This window comes from Arachis hypogaea, chromosome 3 (genome assembly GCF_003086295.3).
Source record: "Arachis hypogaea cultivar Tifrunner chromosome 3, arahy.Tifrunner.gnm2.J5K5, whole genome shotgun sequence".
Lineage (NCBI taxonomy): Eukaryota > Viridiplantae > Streptophyta > Magnoliopsida > Fabales > Fabaceae > Arachis > Arachis hypogaea.
Genome location: NC_092038.1, coordinates 3,690,335 through 3,709,841, shown reverse-complemented (window position 1 = coordinate 3,709,841; position 19,507 = coordinate 3,690,335). Strand labels below are relative to the sequence as shown.

The 19,507-nt window shown below is 29.5% G+C and overlaps 2 protein-coding genes across 2 annotated transcripts; both read left to right on the top strand.

Annotated features, from left to right (window-relative positions):
• Nucleotides 1-635: 635 nt before the first annotated feature.
• Nucleotides 636-5,850, top strand: LOC112788862 (beta-glucosidase 12). The gene is made up of 12 exons (XM_025830510.3): nt 636-966; nt 1,061-1,130; nt 1,783-1,841; nt 1,919-1,994; nt 2,100-2,177; nt 2,754-2,841; nt 2,939-3,119; nt 3,206-3,321; nt 4,421-4,641; nt 5,011-5,042; nt 5,156-5,367; nt 5,557-5,850. The coding sequence occupies exons 1-12, from the start codon at nt 793-795 to the stop codon at nt 5,726-5,728; spliced, it is 1,479 nt and encodes a 492-aa protein (XP_025686295.1). The 5' UTR covers nt 636-792; the 3' UTR covers nt 5,729-5,850.
• Nucleotides 5,851-6,557: 707 nt separating this feature from the next.
• Nucleotides 6,558-11,090, top strand: LOC112788863 (beta-glucosidase 12-like). The gene is made up of 13 exons (XM_025830512.2): nt 6,558-6,906; nt 7,206-7,275; nt 7,360-7,418; nt 7,784-7,859; nt 7,987-8,064; nt 8,482-8,569; nt 8,687-8,867; nt 9,306-9,421; nt 9,544-9,767; nt 10,354-10,385; nt 10,515-10,617; nt 10,697-10,805; nt 10,919-11,090. The coding sequence occupies exons 1-13, from the start codon at nt 6,727-6,729 to the stop codon at nt 11,088-11,090; spliced, it is 1,488 nt and encodes a 495-aa protein (XP_025686297.2). The 5' UTR covers nt 6,558-6,726.
• The last annotated feature ends 8,417 nt before the right edge of the window (nt 11,091-19,507 follow it).

Here is a 19,507-nt window from a genome sequence, read left to right as displayed (position 1 = left end):
TGATAAATTAAATTTTGAATTGATCTAAATTAATATTTTTTTATAAAAAATGACTACAATACTCTTATTATAGAAAATAATTAAAATACTTCTATTATATATATTAATTTTGAGAATCCTAAATTTTAGTCCTTTACTTTTTTTTCTTGTTATAGGATTAGTATTTAGAGTTTTTAAAATTTATATATATATATATATATATAAAGAGTATTTTAGTTGTTTTTTATAATAGGGATATTATAGTTATTTTAAAAAAAATTATTAATTTAGACTAATTTAAAATTTAATTTATTAATTTTTTAGTTAAATTAATTTGTTTGGTCTAATTTTAATAAAAATAACACAGCTTAATCGGTTATATATATTGAATTTAATTATTAAAAATATCTTAAAAAAAAGATATTTTTAACATTTTTATCTAAATGACTCCCTTAAATTAAATGCTATGAATTTGTCTTCTTGTGCACCACGTTTATCATAGATATCAAATTATCAATCGCACCAATTTGAATTCAAATAATATATAATATAACATTTGCCACTTGGAGTGTCAATATATATAATTGATTAAAAAATATAATTAATATATTTGATTAAATTTCTTAAGGCTTCCATATACACGTGTTTTTAATTTAACTTTTTTGAAATGCTAATTAAAGTAGTGAAAATTATTTGAATAAATTAAACAAGAGAAACGAGAGTGTAGGTAGAGTTTAAGAAAAACACGACAAGGCTACCTATAAATTGAAACTTAAAGGAGCATTAAAGCAATCAACCTCCAATTATTGTAATATGAGTATGGGTATGGCAATTGCATTCCTTGCTGTTTTGGCTCTTCTTGTTAGCAACTCATGGTCCGCACCAACCGAACCCGGTTCGCCAACTCTTTCCAATGACGTTACGTTGCTAAACCGGAGTAGTTTTCCAGCAGGTTTCATCTTTGGGACTGCCTCCTCTGCTTACCAGGTACTCAACAACATATATACTTTCATAAATATATACCTTATTATTATTATTAAGAAAATAATTAAATGTGTTTATTTATTTATTGATGGTATAGTATGAAGGTGCTGCTAATGAAGGTGGCAGGGGACCAAGTATATGGGACACCTTAACTCATCAACACCCAGGTAACATTCAAACAATAATTTAGCTCTTTTTCTTTCTCTTATTTATTTATTTATTATTATTTCATTGCTACGATGCACAGACACTGATATAGACACGAAACATGATACGATACGAGACACGTCGACAGGCGAATTTTAAAATCTTATAAGATAGAGACACGTATATATATAAAATATAAAATATTTTTTAAATAAATTGTAATGATATTTTGATATTTTATTGATATTAAAATATGAATTAATTTTTTAATTATTTTTAATATTTTATTTTAATTATATCAAATATTTAAAATGTTTTTTATTTTAATAAATAATGTGTCTGATAGGCAGATACAGTAACTCAGCGAAGTATCGTGCTTTATTGTCATTGTTTACTTACATGTAAATTATTGGACTTCTATTGGTCATCTTGTGGTATATGTTAATGTTATGTCTTTATATTAAAACGTTTTTTTTATTAATATACATTCGAATAAATAAAGAATTGAATAAATCGTCACAAAAAAAAGAAGAAGAATAGATTAATAAATATATTAGTATCTATTACTCCACTAGTAATCAATAACTAAGAAGTACATATATAGTTATATTTCTAACATTTATTTATATGCATTCTATTTTTATGGTTTGTGATTGTTGTTATGACATACAGAAAAAGTACAAGACGGAAGCAATGGAGATGTAGCTGTTGATCAGTATCATCGTTATAAGGTACAAAACATTAATAAGTATTTTTTGAAAGGGATATATACGAGCCATATATATTATGAATCATTTAATATTATTAGGAAGATGTTGCGATCATGAAGTATATGAATACGGATGCCTACAGATTCTCTATTTCTTGGTCTAGAATATTGCCTAGTAAGTAGACACTATTATATTATATTTACTAATCAACATCCTTAATTAATTACGGGTTTCATCTAATAATTGAATATCTCATATCTTCATCAATATTATATGCAGAAGGAAAAATTAGTTCGGGCATAAATCAAGAAGGAATAAAATATTACAACAACCTTATCAATGAGCTTCTCGCTAATGGTACGGTCTTAAATCTTAATTATTATATGAAGGAAAAATATGGAGAGTTAATATATTATCTGTTAATTTATTGTCAATAATAATTAATTATTATATTTTAAATATATGTATAAAAAGATATATTTAGGAAATACATTTATAAAGATATTTTTTTATAAAAAATATTTTTATTAGACACACTCACAAAGACACTTTTATTAAACACAATTATAAATAAGAATTGGTAGAAACTGGCAGAAATACGATTGATAATGTAGTGAGATTGTTACTATATTCATGATTAGAGATAGAAATGAGTTAAACTGAATTAAACCATATTAAAATTAAATTTGACTCACGAAAATTAAATTCAACTCATATTTCAGTTCATTAACAATTAAAATTTATTTATAAACCTCTAATTTGTCTCGCCAAAAGTTTACTATAATTTATAAGATAGAATTTTCAATAACAAACTTCTCTAATTAATTAATTTAAAATTTAGTTTCTATAATTCGAAAATCGAATTCGTCCTTAAAAATTAAATTCTCTTTTTTCGTTCAGATATTAATTTATTTTGATATTATTGACAAGCAGGTCTAGAACCATTTGTGACCCTTTTTCATTTTGATCTTCCCCAAGCCTTACAAGATGAGTACAGTGGCTTCTACAGCCCTAATATTATGTAAGTAGTGATGTCACTACAAGAATTTCTACACATACTAGACTTGAAAGTTGAAACAATTATATATATTGATTTGTATGTACATACTTTTTTACAGAAAGGATTTTGAAGATTATTCGGAATTATGCTTTAAAGAATTTGGAGATAGAGTGAAATATTGGATTACACTAAACGAACCATGGACTTATAGTGTTGGTGTAGATAAGCCTTACCTCGCCACACACTATCAACTTCTTGCTCATGCCGCTGCTGTCCAAATTTATAAAGCTAAATATCAGGTTTAACTTATTTCATTTATTTCCACTAATAATTCAAAATCATAGCTTTATTTAATTTCTTCTTAACATTATTACCTTGTAATCAGGTTTCTCAGAAAGGCTTGATAGGCATCACGTTAAATTGTGGTTGGTTCTTGCCATACTCAAACAACACTTTGGATATCCATGCTGCTCAAAGAGCTCTTGATTTCGCGCTTGGTTGGTAAAAATTTCCATTCCTCTTCTTTTAATATCATGAAACTTTTTTTTTTTTTTTTCGAAGACTTAAATTTGTTTTTAAAATTTAAACTGATAATAAAACACACATGAATGGTTATAATTTTAAGATTTAATTATTATGTTGGTCTTTATATTTTTATTAAATTTTTAATTAAATTTTTATATTTTTTATTTTTAATTAAATCTTTATATTATTTTTAATTTTGTAATTAGATTATTTTTAATTATATAAAAATATTAAAATTAACATAATATTTCTCTCAAAATATATACGATTAAAGATTAAATTAGATTTTTAATTATAAATATCTTCCATTTACAAAAATATATTTAATTAATTCTAATATTTTTTACATTAGGAAAGACCTAATTATAAAATTAAAGTAGTGTAAGAACCCAATTAAAAAAATATATAGATAGACTTAATTATAAATTTGATAAAACTATAAAAACTAACAAAATAATTAAACCTAATTTTAATATGTTCTTTTAAGCAAAGGTCTATTTTTGGATTTACTTAAATTTTTACATATACTTTCTCTCTTTATAATTTGTCTTATGTTAAACTTTTTTTCTTTTTGAGTCAAATTAATAATGATCAAACTCTAAACATTTTAATCAGATGTTCTAATATCATATCATGAAATAATTTTTTTTAAAGTTTAAACGGATAATAAGAAGAGACACATGAATAGTTATATGTCTGATATTTAATTTAATTTAATTTTTAAAAAAATGTGTAAAAAACTTTAGAAAAAGTTGGAGGAATTACCATTAATTTAAAAATAACCAATAATTAAAAATAAAAGAATGAATAAATTAAAACGATAATTTCAAAATAAATAAATAAACATATTTGACAATACAATACAATCAAATGATTAGTTATTGACTACTGAACTTTGTTGACTTTCTAATTGGTTTGGAAACAGTAACCTCTTGTATTATATATAATAAATTCTTGTTATTCATCTAAGGTTCAACATATATATATATACACTAGATTAGGGTAGTAGTTTCATAATAACATCAAATTTTCAAATTGAAAAGAAATATTATATATATACACACACATACATCAGGTTTATGGAACCAATAACAAGAGGAAAGTATCCAAGATCCATGGAGAAGTATGTGGGGAGCCGGCTACCAAATTTCAGCGAAGAGCAATCTAAGCAACTTATAGGTTCATTTGATTTTATTGGACTCAATTATTACACTTCTAATTATGCTGCTCATTTACTCCATCCAAACAATGACACCGATCCTACCTATTGGACGGATCAACATGTCAATTTGACAAGTAAGTACACTTTAATATAAAATGTTTCATTTTTTTATAAATCTTTTGGTATATTAAAAATGTTTAATTATTCTGTTATTCCTATAATTTTACTAAATTTTTAATTAGATTTTTATATTTTTTTTCTTTTCGATTGAGTCCTTATATTATATCAGATTTTGTAATTAAGATCCTATCGTAATAAAAATGCTGGAATTAATAAAATATTTCGTTAAACAAAACGAATATATCGTCTAACACTTGATTGAATATTCTATATAGTTTAACAGAATATTTCATTAATTTTAACGTTTTTGTCACCATAAGAACTTACTTACAAAATTTGATATTATTGAAAAAAATAATGTACTTTTTTTTTCTTTTATGCAGCTGAGCGAAATGGGATACCCATTGGGCCAAGGGTATGTATATATGCACGATTCTCCTTCATTATTATTTGTATGTTAATTTGTTTTACTATATTATTATGTATTTATTTTATGAATAATAATTAATAAATCCAACATCTACACAGGCTGCTTCATCTTGGCTATATGTCTATCCAAAGGGAATTCAAGAAATATTGTTGTACATAACGAAAACATATAACAACCCTTTAATTTACATCACAGAAAATGGTATTGATGAGTTCAATGATCCAACACTATCACTTGAAGAAGCCCTTATAGATACTTTTAGAATTGATTACCATTATCGCCACCTTTATTATGTTTCAACCGCAATCAAGTAAGTTGCATCTTCTATTTAGTTATTTATTAACTTCATAGTTATATTTTGGTATCTCTTGTTCGATTTATAACCTTTTTACGTTGATCGAGTAATTAGTTTGTTTATTTTAACTTTTTGAGTTAGAAAATATCGTGAAAAAAAATTATTTTATTTTATTTGTTTAATTATTGACTTTTATTATTGTAGGGATGGTGCGAATGTTAAAGGGTATTTTGCATGGTCATTGTTGGACAACTTTGAATGGTTCAATGGCTACACCGTGCGTTTTGGAATTAACTTTGTTGACTATAAAGATAATTTGAAAAGGCACCAAAAACTTTCTGCTGATTGGTTTAAGGATTTTCTTAAAAAAAATTAGACTTATTTCTCGATGTAATAATAATGGTAATCATACTCCAAATAATGTAATAAACATGGCCATTTATATGAATGACCAATTCCGAGATTAATAATCTTAAATTTGAAATTATATTTTGCATTTATCGCTGTTGAAAACTTTTGAAACACCTAGTACCATATGAATCCGTAGTGTTTCGAACGTGCGATTATTATGATTATTTTTTGTAATCATGGAATATAAGTCCGTATGATCAAAACACGAAATTGCGGCCAAGTGGAATTGTCAAAATTAAATGTGTCAAGGTTACATTGTCGGGCTAAATCATTACCTATTTTAAATGGATTTAAAAAAGAAAAAAGATAAGCTCATGAAATAAAATGCTCAACGGATTCAATCAGATATTAATTCATAGTTAGACGGTTCGGATTAATCTAATTAATCTTTTTTTTTTGCTAACGTACAATTTTAAAAATTATAATTTGATGTTTAATTTCTGTCTAACTTTTTTTTAGTAAATTTTAAATATTTAAAATTATTTATTTTTATATTTTTATAATTAAATATTAATTTTTAATTTTTTTTAATAAATTAGATAACATTTTTAAACACCATAATAATTACCTTTAAACTAATATTATTACTGTAAAGTTAAAAAAAAAAGTAGTTAGACATTAGCTAGCTTACCAAAGCATGTCTACTATAAATAACTAAATATTAACCATAATATGTCCGTACCCAAACCATATATGTACCTGAAATAATGAAGTATTTAACAAAAATAGCATACCCCAGCTTTAGGGAGTTACATTACACCTCCATAAACTGTTGTGTGTGGGTTTTCCTCATTTTGTTAGATTTGTCCCTTTTTTTTTTTCTAAATTTGTATTTGATCTTATCATCGTGAGTTGTACAAATTCATATTTTGCTTTTGGTTCTCAAATATATATATAAGTAGTAGTATTAGTGTACATTTTCATATGTTCATAACTCTTAATTGAGGTAACAAATAGTAGTGAATGGCTATGGCATTTCATAACAATAATCTAAATCTTCTCCTCCTTGGTGTGTTCCCTCTTCTTGTTTGCTTGTCGGTAACAACCACCATAGCCGGTCCGCCGATTCTCGACGTTTCTTCGCTAAATCGAAGCAGTTTTCCGGCCGGTTTTGTCTTTGGAACTGCCACTTCTTCCTATCAGGTTTATCTTTTGTCTAAATTAAATTACACTACATTCATTAATTAATTCTATTGCTTAATGATTGTCTTTTAATTTTAAACTTTTTTATTACGTCTAGATATATTCATCACAAAATGAAAAGACTATATAATATAGTCTTAAAATTTTAATACACATATGTATGTTTATCATATTATCTATATGCATGTGTATGCATTTAACTAAGATAATAACAAGCAATTATGAAATTCATATACACAAATATGGATTAAATATTAAAATGTTAAAGTAGGTTTTTTTTTGTGTTTTAATTGGTGCAGGTTGAGGGTGCTTGGAATGAAGATGGTAAAGGAGCAAGTACATGGGACAACTTAACTCATAGTCATCCAGGTAAAATTAAAAGATGTTATTAATTCATTATGCTTTTTGTTTCTTTATAATTGAGAATAATTGATATGAATCAATGGAATTCAGAACAAATAGAAGATAGAAGCACTGGGGATATAGCTATTGATCACTATCATCGCTATAAGGTATAATCCGATCCATATATATATATATACATTTGAAATTAAATTTTTATCAGTAAAAAAAATATAGTTATTGTTGACTAATTAAAAATTGATTTTATATGCTTATTCTAAAATAATATCTATGTTAAGTACGTATTAAATTAGATAATTACTTTATTGATTATTGTTCACACTATTTATTATTCTCATTATCTTTTTATAATTTTCATAGAATAATAATGAAAAATTTTCAAGTCATAAGAGACAATTAGTCAAGCTAATTTTTTTACTCTCATGCATACAAATAACAAAAGAATAAAGAATTGGGGATATGAAAGAAAGAAAGAAATATTCTTAATTTAAACCATATTTTTGTATGTTACTAGGAGGATATTAAGATCATGAAGGATATGAACACCGATGCTTATAGATTCTCCATCTCTTGGGCAAGAATATTACCAAGTAAGAAAATATAATATATTATTGGATTTACTAATTGCATCCTTAATTATGGTGTTATTGTTTCCTCTAATTAATTGAATTTTTTTAATTTGATTTATATTAACTATATATTATAACAAAAATGCAGAAGGGAAAGTTAGTGGGGGTATAAATCAAGAAGGCATCGCACATTACAACAAACTTATCAACAAGCTACTAGCCAATGGTCATATATATACTTATTTATATTAGAGAAAAAGACAAATCGATCCCTGACTTTTTTATCCGTGGACATTTAAGTCTCTGAGGATTTAAAAATATATTTAAGTTTCTGACCTCTTCGAAATCTGGATATATTGATTTCTGTATCTAATTTATCCAATTTTAAAAATTCTCTCATGTGTGCATCTGTATCAACTAAGTCAGTACAACGAGAGTCACGTTTGTTTTTTCTGTTGAGTCTGACAAACCAAGTGAACACGAGGAATCGATATATCCAAATTTTAAAAGATCAGAAATTTAAATGTTTACGGATCAAAAAGTCAAGACCTATTTGTTCTTTTTTCTTTATATTATAAATGTTTGATTTTGTTGATATTCATTATCAAATTAAATCAAATAATATTGTGATTAATTATATCAGGAATGCAACCATTTGTAACCCTTTTTCATTGGGATCTTCCACAAGCCTTGCAAGATGAGTACAAGGGCTTTAACAGCCCTAATATTTCGTAAGTGATAGTTAAAGTCTTAAAGACATCATTATTTATATATTTTTTATTATTTATTTTATAACAAAGTATTAGAATTTTATAAGAGTGATGAAATATAAGTTTATACTTTTTCAGAAAGGATTTTGAAGAGTATGCAGATATCTGCTTCAAAAATTTTGGAGAGAGAGTGAAGCATTGGATTACTCTGAATGAGCCATGGACTTATAGCATGAGAATGGAACAACCTTACATGTCTTCACACTACCAACTCCTTGCTCATGCTGCTGCAGTCAAACTTTATAAAACAAAATATCAGGTGCACTATAATAACCATAAGAGAAAGTACATGGGGCCTTATTAACTGATTATAAAATTAATAAATTATTTTTAATTTATATAAAACTATTTTATTGATAGATTAAGAATCTAATTACGTTGTGTTATAAAGTTATTAATAGGTGTGGTTTTGATTTTTGTACAATACTATTTTATAGACTCACATTTGATTTTGATTCTGGTTAACCAATTAAAAATTAGTTTTTAGAATTTTGTCTTTAAAGTTTGATAAACTAAAATTCAAATAAATATGGTTATGATTTTTAAAATTATTTTAAAAAATTGGCTATCTAAAATGTAGCAATGAATTTTTAATTAACCGATTAATTACATTTTGAATTTAAAATATAGAGCCCTAATTTAATTTCTATGAAATATCTTGCATTACAACATTAATTGAATTTAATAATGTGAGCAGGCTAGTCAAAAAGGCTTGATAGGCATCACCTTGAATTCTAATTGGTTCATACCGTTCTCAAACAAAACCATAGATGAAGAAGCTGCCCAACGAGCTCTTGATTTTCAATTTGGATGGTAAAATAATAATGATGACTATTTTAGTTATTGCATTAATTTTATTCTTAATTAAAATTAAAGATAAATAAGATTAATTTAAACCTTATTCCATATGATATATCCGATTAATTTTATTTTAGGTTTATGGATCCACTAACAAAAGGAGAGTATGCAAAATCCATGAGAAGTTATGTGGGAAACAGGCTACCAAAATTCACAGAAGAGGAAGCAAAGATACTTATTGGTTCATATGATTTCATCGGAATAAATTACTACACTTCTAATTATGCTGCCCATTTAACCAAACCATTTGACAGAACCAAACCTCCTATGTATGCCACTGATCCCCAATGCGATATAACATGTAAGAATATATTTATCATTTTTATGCATTTTTTATAGGTTTAATTACTCTATTGGTTCTTATAGTTTCGTGAAATTTTTAATTAGGTCCTTATATAATTTTTTTCTTTTAATTGAGTTCTTACACCAATTTTTTTTTAATTAATCCCTACACTTTTTTTCCTTTTATTTAGGTCCCTATACCAATTCTTTTTTTTTTAGTTGGGTCCCTGTAAAATTAAGCCAATTACTACTAAAAATGACTTAATTGAAAAAAAATAGTGTAGAGACCAATTAAAAAGGAAAAAAAGTATAGAGACCTAATTAAAAATTTCACGAAACTATAGAGATCAACAAAGTAATTAAACACTTTTTATATAATAATTTTTTTTAAATAAAATTAATACCAAATAAAAAAAATCATATTATAGTGTACAAAAATTTCAAATTTGTACATATATGATTTCTCTATTTTTTATATATGCATTTTTCTCTCCAATAAAATTACTTATTTAAAGAAGAAGAATAGAGGCAACATATATATATATATAATTTATGATATGAAAAATATTTAATTTTAATTTCTTATGACTCTTGACTTATGATAGCTGAGCGTGATGGTAGACCCATTGGACAAAGGGTAAGGATCGGATGACTAAATTCTCCTTTATTGATTTACTCTAATTATATATTAATTTGTATGCTATGTCATTATTTATTTATTTATTTGGTGAATGACAAATTAAATCCAATTTCTATATATATTTAGGCTGCTTCACATTGGCTATATGTATATCCAAAGGGAATTGAAAAGCTATTGTTGTACACCACGGAAAAGTATAACAACCCTTTAATTTACATCACAGAAAATGGTACACTACTTATTTATTTAATTTCTTCCAATATCCATTTTATTTTATTCTATTAATTAATAATAATAATAATGTATAGGTATGGATGAGTTTAATGATCCAACACTAACACTTGAAGAGGCCCTTATGGATACTTACAGAATTGATTATTACTATCGCCATCTTTATCATGTTTTACAAGCAATCAAGTAAGTGGCACTGGCTCATATTAATTAATTTCTTACAATTAAGATTGAATGATGATGAATAATATATTTATTTTATTTTAACATTGTTAATTATTTATTGTTGTAATTAAAAGGGGTGGTGCGAATGTAAAGGGATATTTCGCATGGACATTTTCGGATAACTTTGAATGGAACAGTGGCTATAATCAGCGTTTTGGACTTGTCTTCATTGACTACAAAGATAATTTGAAAAGACACCAAAAGCTTTCTGCTCGTTGGTTTGGGAACTTCCTCAAAAGAAATTGAGAGGGAAACAAACGAAATAGTATAAATCGAATTTAATTGATTCGATTTATATAAAGAATCAAACAAAATATATATGTAATTAAATTTAGTTTAGTATATTTGTGTAATTTTAATTTTCAATATTTATTTTAAAAGTTAAATATAAAAAACTAGTTGAACATATCTTTTTTTAAATATTTAATATTTTTTTTGAACAAAAGAGTTCAACATTATAAAATAGAGCGATAAAGTCTCGAACATAGTCTCAAAACAACAGAATAAAAATAAAAAATTAGCACCTATAAACAATTCTTTATGTTATCTCCGACATTGTTATCAACAACAAAAGAGATTCAAGTTACACCAATCTCTGTCATTGATCAAAGATATGTAAAACACCGCTTCTACTCCAGAATTTATGTTATTAAAGATATGCCCGTTCCTTTCTAACTACACATTTTAAATAACTGAAAAAAACATATGAACCACTTGTTTTGCTCCTCTTTCCTATTAACAACTCCTGTCCAACTCTCAAAAATGTTCTTTCAATGAACTCGGAATAGCCCACTGCCTTCCAAGATCAGATAGCCAAGCACCCCGGCACACTTGTCAGATAAAATTGCAACTAAGAAACAAGTGATAGAGATGTTCAACATCTTTCTTACACAATATACACATGTGATCACCATGGCTAATAATTCCTAGACTAAGCAACCGTTCTTTGATCTTCACTCTATCTATCAAAACAAAACAAACAAATAACTCTACTCATAGTGGGACCAAGCCTTTCTATACTGTTTTGGTGAAACTGTAGTTGGAAATGTCCTCCAAAAATATTTTTATTTGTATTACATGCACAAAAGAGTTATTTAAAAGAATTCATTCCTTGTCAAATTTTCTTTTTAAACACCCAATATTAAAAAGACCATTCTAATATGACTATGATATTTTAAAAAATATTATTAAAATTAAAATAATATTATATCTTTAATTATTAAACAATGATTTTTAAAAATTATTATTTAAAAAATATTATCAAACTATAAAAAATATAACTTTAATTTTAACGATATTTAAATAATTATGATGATATATTCGTACTAGAATTCACCTTATTAAAACCTTAAGAAAAAACTCTAAAAACCTAGAATATATCTCTGTTGTAAACGTCCATGTGTAAATAAAACAAACATATAACGTACATAAAAACATGAGTAAACACCCAACCCGGTCCCTGTCCAATTTTCATAAGGACAAAGCGATCCCTATCCAAAAAAAGGTACGTTTCGTTCCTTGTCTTTGCATTCCGTGAGACATAGCGGTCCTTCTGTGCCTTCCGGCGTTGAAAACAACCGGAATAAGCATACGTGTTACTTAACGGTGATGAGCTGGCTGCCAAGTGTCCTTGAAGTGCCAAGCTGTCAATTTAAAAATGGACAGGGGTCGATCTGTCCCTTTCTCCCAAATAAAAACGATGTCGTTTTGTGTGGGGGATTAAAATGGTGCGTAGAGTACATGCCTTGGGTTTCCATTTAACCCTTCTTCCCTTTCTCCTAATTACAGAAAACCCACAATCTTTTCATGTTCCCTCTGAAGACTCTCTGAAGACGACAAAACGACAATGCTCTACCTGGCTGTGGAGCTGAGTAAGACGCTGACAGTGTTGCTGACAACGCTCCAAGTGAAGCTTCAGACGGCACTACTAACGGACTCCCGGACGACGTTGACAGACCTTTCTTGTGCAAGTCTTCAAGGTAAGTAACAGATTATTCAAATAAAATATTAGTTACATTGTGTATTGTTTAATTAGTTTTGAGTTTCTGAGTGTTTGCATTTTTTGTTTTCTGGCTTGGTGTCGCCTAACAAAGATAGAGTTTGGTTAGGGCTCAATGTTGCTAATTTTGGGAGATTTTGCCATCAAGAGAGATAGATGTTTTCCCTTCCTGCAATGGAATTCATATAGAAAATAGGGTTCAATGGAATTCATATACAGTTTGCAAGTGAGTTTAAAATGCATCGATTTGCTTGTATTAAAATCACAAACTCTGTATATAACAACAAATCTGACAGATATATTATCTTTATTCAAATTTTAATATTATATATATATATATATATATATATATATATATATATATATATATATATATATATATATATATATATAAACATTGTTATGATTAGTGTTTATAAAAGAGTTCACAGCAATTTTCTATTAAAGTTTAAGGCAAATATATACCTTAGCAAATATTTATGTACTCTATTAAAATTTGATTTTTTCGTGAAACAACAAACCAGTAAATATATACCTACATACTTTGACTATATTACATCATGCATAGTAGTGATGTTGAAATTTTTTTCTTGTGTCTCCATATATGTAATACTTCATTAGAATATATACCTACTTTAACTACATGTACTCAATTAAAATATATATGTACTCAATTAAAATCACAATTATTTATATAGAGGTTGTAATATAAAATATCATTTATTTTGTTTGTCTCAGATGGATGATTTTATGGTTGTTCCTGTATTTTATCATGGAGGAAGTTTCAAGAGAAATTCAGAGGGGTATTATGTTATGTTAATGAAAAAGTACATAAATATCCACCCATGGATTTAGACTATATTAACTTTTTTGATCTAGAAATTTTATTTAAGGAGTTAGGGTATACAACATATAAGGAGATGTATTGGTTTGACAACACTGCTGATGACATGGAAACTGGGCTACATGTTATTAAGGGTGATGCTGAGATAAACGAACTGAGGAATGCTCAGAAGAGAAATAAGGGTAAAAATGAATTTTATCTTTACTTTGATCACCCGATAGATGTCCCTGAAGTTGTTGATGATGGTAATGGAGCGTGATAATGTTGTGCTGAGTGAATCATCATCATCTTCAGATGATGGATACGAGACCACAGAAGATGAGCCTTATAAGCCTCATCCTTCTGATTTTGAGGATACAGACAGCAGTGATGAGAGTTTGGAAAAGAAAAAAAAATATTCAGAAGAAGAAGAAGAGACTTTCACCTAAAAAGAAAGCTAGACATGGCCCAAAAGTTAAAGATAAGACTGGCCTAAATGTGGAGGTTGGGGTTGGTTCAGGTGGAAAGGATAGTATGGACACAGCTAAAAAAATTTCTGTCCAAAAAAGGCCTTCTAAGAAGTATAAGGGCACTAGAAGAAAACATATTCTGAGAGATGAAAGGTATAATGGAAGTAAGAATGACACTATAGGCGGTGGTTTAAGTGGCATTGGAACTAGTTTGGGTGGCACATCCGGGAGTGTTGGGCCAACTATTGAGGAATTGGATTCGGATTATGACAAGCCATATGATTATGAAAGTGAAGCTTTCAACAGCCCAGTGTCATCTGAGGATGAAGGGAGGACTGCATATGATGCCTTTAATGAAGAAACTGAGTACGGGGAGGTTGAATTTAAAGTTGGACAAACCTTCACTACAATGGAAGCATTCAAGAGTGCGCTGAAGGATTATTTTGTATATGAGGGTAAAGATGTTATGTATCTGAAGAATGAGAAGCAGAGGGTCAGAGCAGCCTGTGCAAGTGAAAATTGTTCATGGCTAATATTGACATCATGGAATAGTGCACATGGATGTTATCAGGTAAAAACTTTGTTCAATGAGCATAATTGTGGGAGGGATTTCAGCAGCAACCTTGCTGATAGGCAGTGGGTAACTTCAAAGTTAGTTAAGAGGCTTCTTACTCAGCTAGACATGAAGCCAAAGCAAGCTATGGAATACATGATTGAAGACTACAACATCCAACTGAGTGGTAAAATGATAAGCAGGGCACTTAAGGCAGCTAGGGAGGAGGTAATTGGCGACGAAGGAGCACAATATGGTAAGATTAGGGATTACCTGATGGAACTGCATAGGACAAACCCTGGTTCAACTGCAAGATTAGACGTGATACCTCAGTCAGAGTCTCTCCCTTTGTTTGATAAACTATATATAAGCTTGGATGCTTGCAAGAAGGGCTTTATAGAAGGATGCAGGCCTTTGATTGGATTAGACGGTTGTTTTCTTAAGGGCTATTATGGCGGTCAGCTACTATCTGCAGTGGGTCAAGATGGCAATAACCATTTCTTTGTTATTGCATATGCAGTTGTGCCGAATGAGTGTAAGGACACTTGGAAATGGTTCTTAACACAACTTCAGCATGACTTAGGTGATAGCACGGAAAGGGGCTGGAATTTTATATCGGACCAGCAAAAGGTATTAAAAAATAGTTGTTTCATTTCATTCATTGTTATTTATTGATATGCATTGCTGGTCTGAATTGTGAGAATCTCATACCTTATTATTTATTGATATGATTTGTTTGACTGAACTTGTTTGATGGCCTTATTCTTTATTGATATGCATTGTTGGTCTGAATTATGAGAATCTCATACCTTATTCTTTATTGATATGATTTGTTTTTCTGAACTTGTTTGATGGCCTTTTTTATTTATTGATATGCATTGTTGGTCCAAATTGGGTTATTGGCCTGCATTGTTGGTTTTCTGGTAGGGATTGGCATTAGCCTTAAAGGACATATTTCCAAGGGCTTTTCATAGGAACTGCGTACTACACATTTGGAAGAATTTCATCAAGCAATTTAAGGACCAACAGACCAAGCAACTTGTATGGGATTGTGCACGTTGCACCACACAAATTGAGTTCAAGGCAGCCATGGAAAAGCTGAAACAGATCAGTGTTCCAGCTTGGGAATATCTTGATAGGTTTGATCCAGCTGCTTGGTCAAAGGCGTTTTTTAGTCCCGGACCCAAGGTTGACAATATCACCAATAATATGTGTGAAGTTTGGAATGCTAAGATAGTGGCATACAAGGGTAAGCCAATACTGACAATGTGCGAGGACTTAAGATGTTATCTAATGCGAAAGATGGCAGCACACAAAAAGAAGCTAGAGAAACATGTTAGCGCTTTAGCTCCAGTGCAGCAAAAAAGGCTGGATGACTTCATTAAGCCAAAAAGCCAAAAATGGAAAGCTATCTGGGCTGGAGATAGTAAGAGAGTTCTTTTTGAAGTGCACTGTCGAAATCACAAGGTTGGGGTGAATCTTGAAGAAAGAACATGCACATGCAACCTATGGCAGCTAACTGGTAAACTTGTTTTAAATACTGTTTTGTACTTGTAAAATTATATATTTGTTACAGAGGATTGATTGCATGTGGTAAATTGAATTCATGTCTATAGGTATGCCTTGTAGACATGCAGTGGCAGCCATGTCTAAGATGGGCCTTAGGCCTGAAAATTTTGTGCATAAGTGGCTGACAATGAAAGCAGTAAGAGCTACATACTCACATTGCATCAAACCGGTTAATAGTGAAGAGTACTGGGTACAATCGGATGCTGCTAAGACTCTTCCTCCTCCAATCAAAAGAGCTGCTCATAGGCCAAAGATGAAGAGAAGATCAGACCCAGTTGAGAAAGAGATGAATCCAAACAAATGTAGAAAAACCTTTCAGGTCACTTGCTCTAAGTGTGGTAAGCTAGGACACTACTACAAGACTTGTACTAATGCACCTCAAGACCCGAATTGGAAACCTATGACAAAGAAAGAGAGAAGGGCAAAAAAGTGCCTTTGCAATTTGTAGAGTCAAGCCAAGCTAACACTCAGCAGGTATAATCCAACAAGTGATGACTCACTTTCAAAATATATTTAATATGCTAACTGTCTTTTATATATATATATATATATATATATATATATATATATATATATATATATATATATATATATATATATATATATATATATATATAGTTAAGGAATTAAGTGTCCTAATTAGTTGAGCCTTCTTGTGTTCCAATCTTGTGATTTAATAATTAAACAGGTTCAGTAAACAGGACAGAACAAGTCAACTGCTAATGCTGAGGAAACTACATTAGATGCTGCTGTGAGTTTATGCTAATTTAGGGTCTTTATTTGGCATAACACTAATTTATTTGTTATCCTAACAGTTACGATTTATGGTAGGCTAAGGCAAAAAAGAACAAAAAGAAGAAACCCAAAACATCTGCAACAGGACAATCAGTGAACCATGGTCAAGGGGAAGAAATTAATGTCCTCCAGTCTGCACCCCAAGCAGATGAGGTAAAACATGGTCCTAAGTTAAATTAGTAATCTCTATTTAATTTAATTATGACCTTTGCTATGATCTTTTCATACCTTATTATTTATTGATATGATTTGTTTGACTGAACTTGTTTGATGGCCTTATTCTTTATTGATATGCATTGCTGGTCTGAATTATGATCTTCTCTGAGGATAGCCTGCAACAAAATTCAACACCAACTCTGCACCATGCTTTAGGGAGAAGCAACCAATTGTGAGACCTACTGCTCCAACAAACCAAGGTGTATCAACAGGAGTATCAGCTGAGACCATGGCTGCAGCAACATCAGGAACTGCATCAAGACTTTTTAAGTTCATCCCCACTCCAGGGATTAGGCCTCCTGACAAGAATTGAGTAGTTGATATAGTTTAAAAGTTTGGAACTAGGAAGAAAAGATAATTTGGACAATAACTTGTGGGCACTGTGTTTATTTTGGTTATCAGATTATTTTCTACGACAACTATGTTGATTAGGGACCTTGTGTTGCCCTTACTTTTGTTATTATATAATTAGATGCTAAGACATACAACCAGTGATATAGTTGGTTGAATACTCTTTTGGATAACTATATTATTAAGGGCTGTTATGATGATTCCCTTATTCTATTATTATGGTATCATGTCTTAAGTTTCAATTTTCAACAGATGGCTTCTTACTTTCTTCAACAAATTCATAATGCCTTATTTTATTACAAAATCATGTATACTACTGCAGTCTTTAAAATTGAATAAACGAACATATAAAAACAAAACCAGCTTAATTATATTTATATTCATTCATCAAAAGTGATCAATAGCAACAAATGCCATACCCTAACCAACTTAACAACCAAGATCACCATGTTTCACAGTACTTCAGAAGTAACATTTGATCTATCTAAACTACACCACTAAACAGGTTTCTAACTACAATTCCAGCAACAAATGCCAACATAACACATCCAACACTACTGCATCTAATTTGACTAAAATTCAATCTAGCTTTCTTCAAATCAATTACTAAGCCAACCAATCTTTCCTCTAGCTCCCTAACTTTGTTATCATCTACAGAAGAATGATCTTCTTTATGATTCTGATTCAGCTTCAAACCTCCGAACAAAAGAGTCTTCGCAGCATCCTCATTGAATGATGCAACATAATCATCAAGCCAATAAAAGTATTTGCAATGAGGTGTTGGAGTCTACAAAATAATATTCTTTATTATGAATCTATTGAAAAACAGAATGAACATAATTTTAATTCTTGATAAACCTACCTTGAAGTATGATCATCAATGAGAAACAAAGTGAACAAAATTTTAAATGTTAATAAACCTACCTTGAAATATGGGCATCGAAAGAATAGTCTGTTTGGGTTCATATCGGTTCCAGACATGAACAAAATTGCATAAATTCCACAATTACACTCTGGGGCAACCCACTTCTTCTTCCACCTTGATCCCACACTCCCAGTAACATTCAAACTCCAACTTGATTCGTTTTCATCTCTCCCACTTCGCCGATTTGATGTCGATCCATGTTCTTCACTATGAACCATTCTGTTCTAGGATTTACAGTCGAACACAGTGATACATTTTCAGAGTATATAGTGAAGCAGCGCAGCATTTGAACCTCCCATCCCACACAAAACGACAGCGTTTTTATTTGGGAGAAAGGGACAGATCGACCCCTGTCCATTTTTAAATTGACAGCTTGGCACTTCAAGGACACTTAGCAGCCAGCTCATCACCGTTAAGTGACACGTATGCTTATTCCGGTTGTTTTCAACGCCGGAAGGCACAGAAGGACCGCTATGTCTCACGGAATGCAAAGTCAGGGACTGGAACGTACCTTTTTTTTGGACAGGGATCGCTTTGTCCTTATGAAAATTGGACAGGGACCGGATTGGGTGTTTACTCTAAAAACATATATTTTATATACAGATTGTTACATATTTAAGTATTTTTTATTTAAATTTATTTAAATATATTCAATTCCAACAAAAACTACTCTCATTAAAAGAGTGTCATTACACATATTTTTTATTCTTCTTCTCCCCGCGCTTCTTTGCGCAAGCAGATTCTTCTTTTTATTCTCCTCCTTCTCCTCATCTTCTTCTTCTTTTTCTTCTTTTTCGTTATCGTCGTCACTAACAACACTAACATTTTACTAACATTTTTATTGGTTTTGATTTTTTCTGGGCCTTCATTAAATAATTTCAGTTCATTTTTTAGTATATTTTGGTTCATTATTTTTGAATTAATTTCGGTTCATTTGTGTGTTAATTTTGGTTCACTTGTGA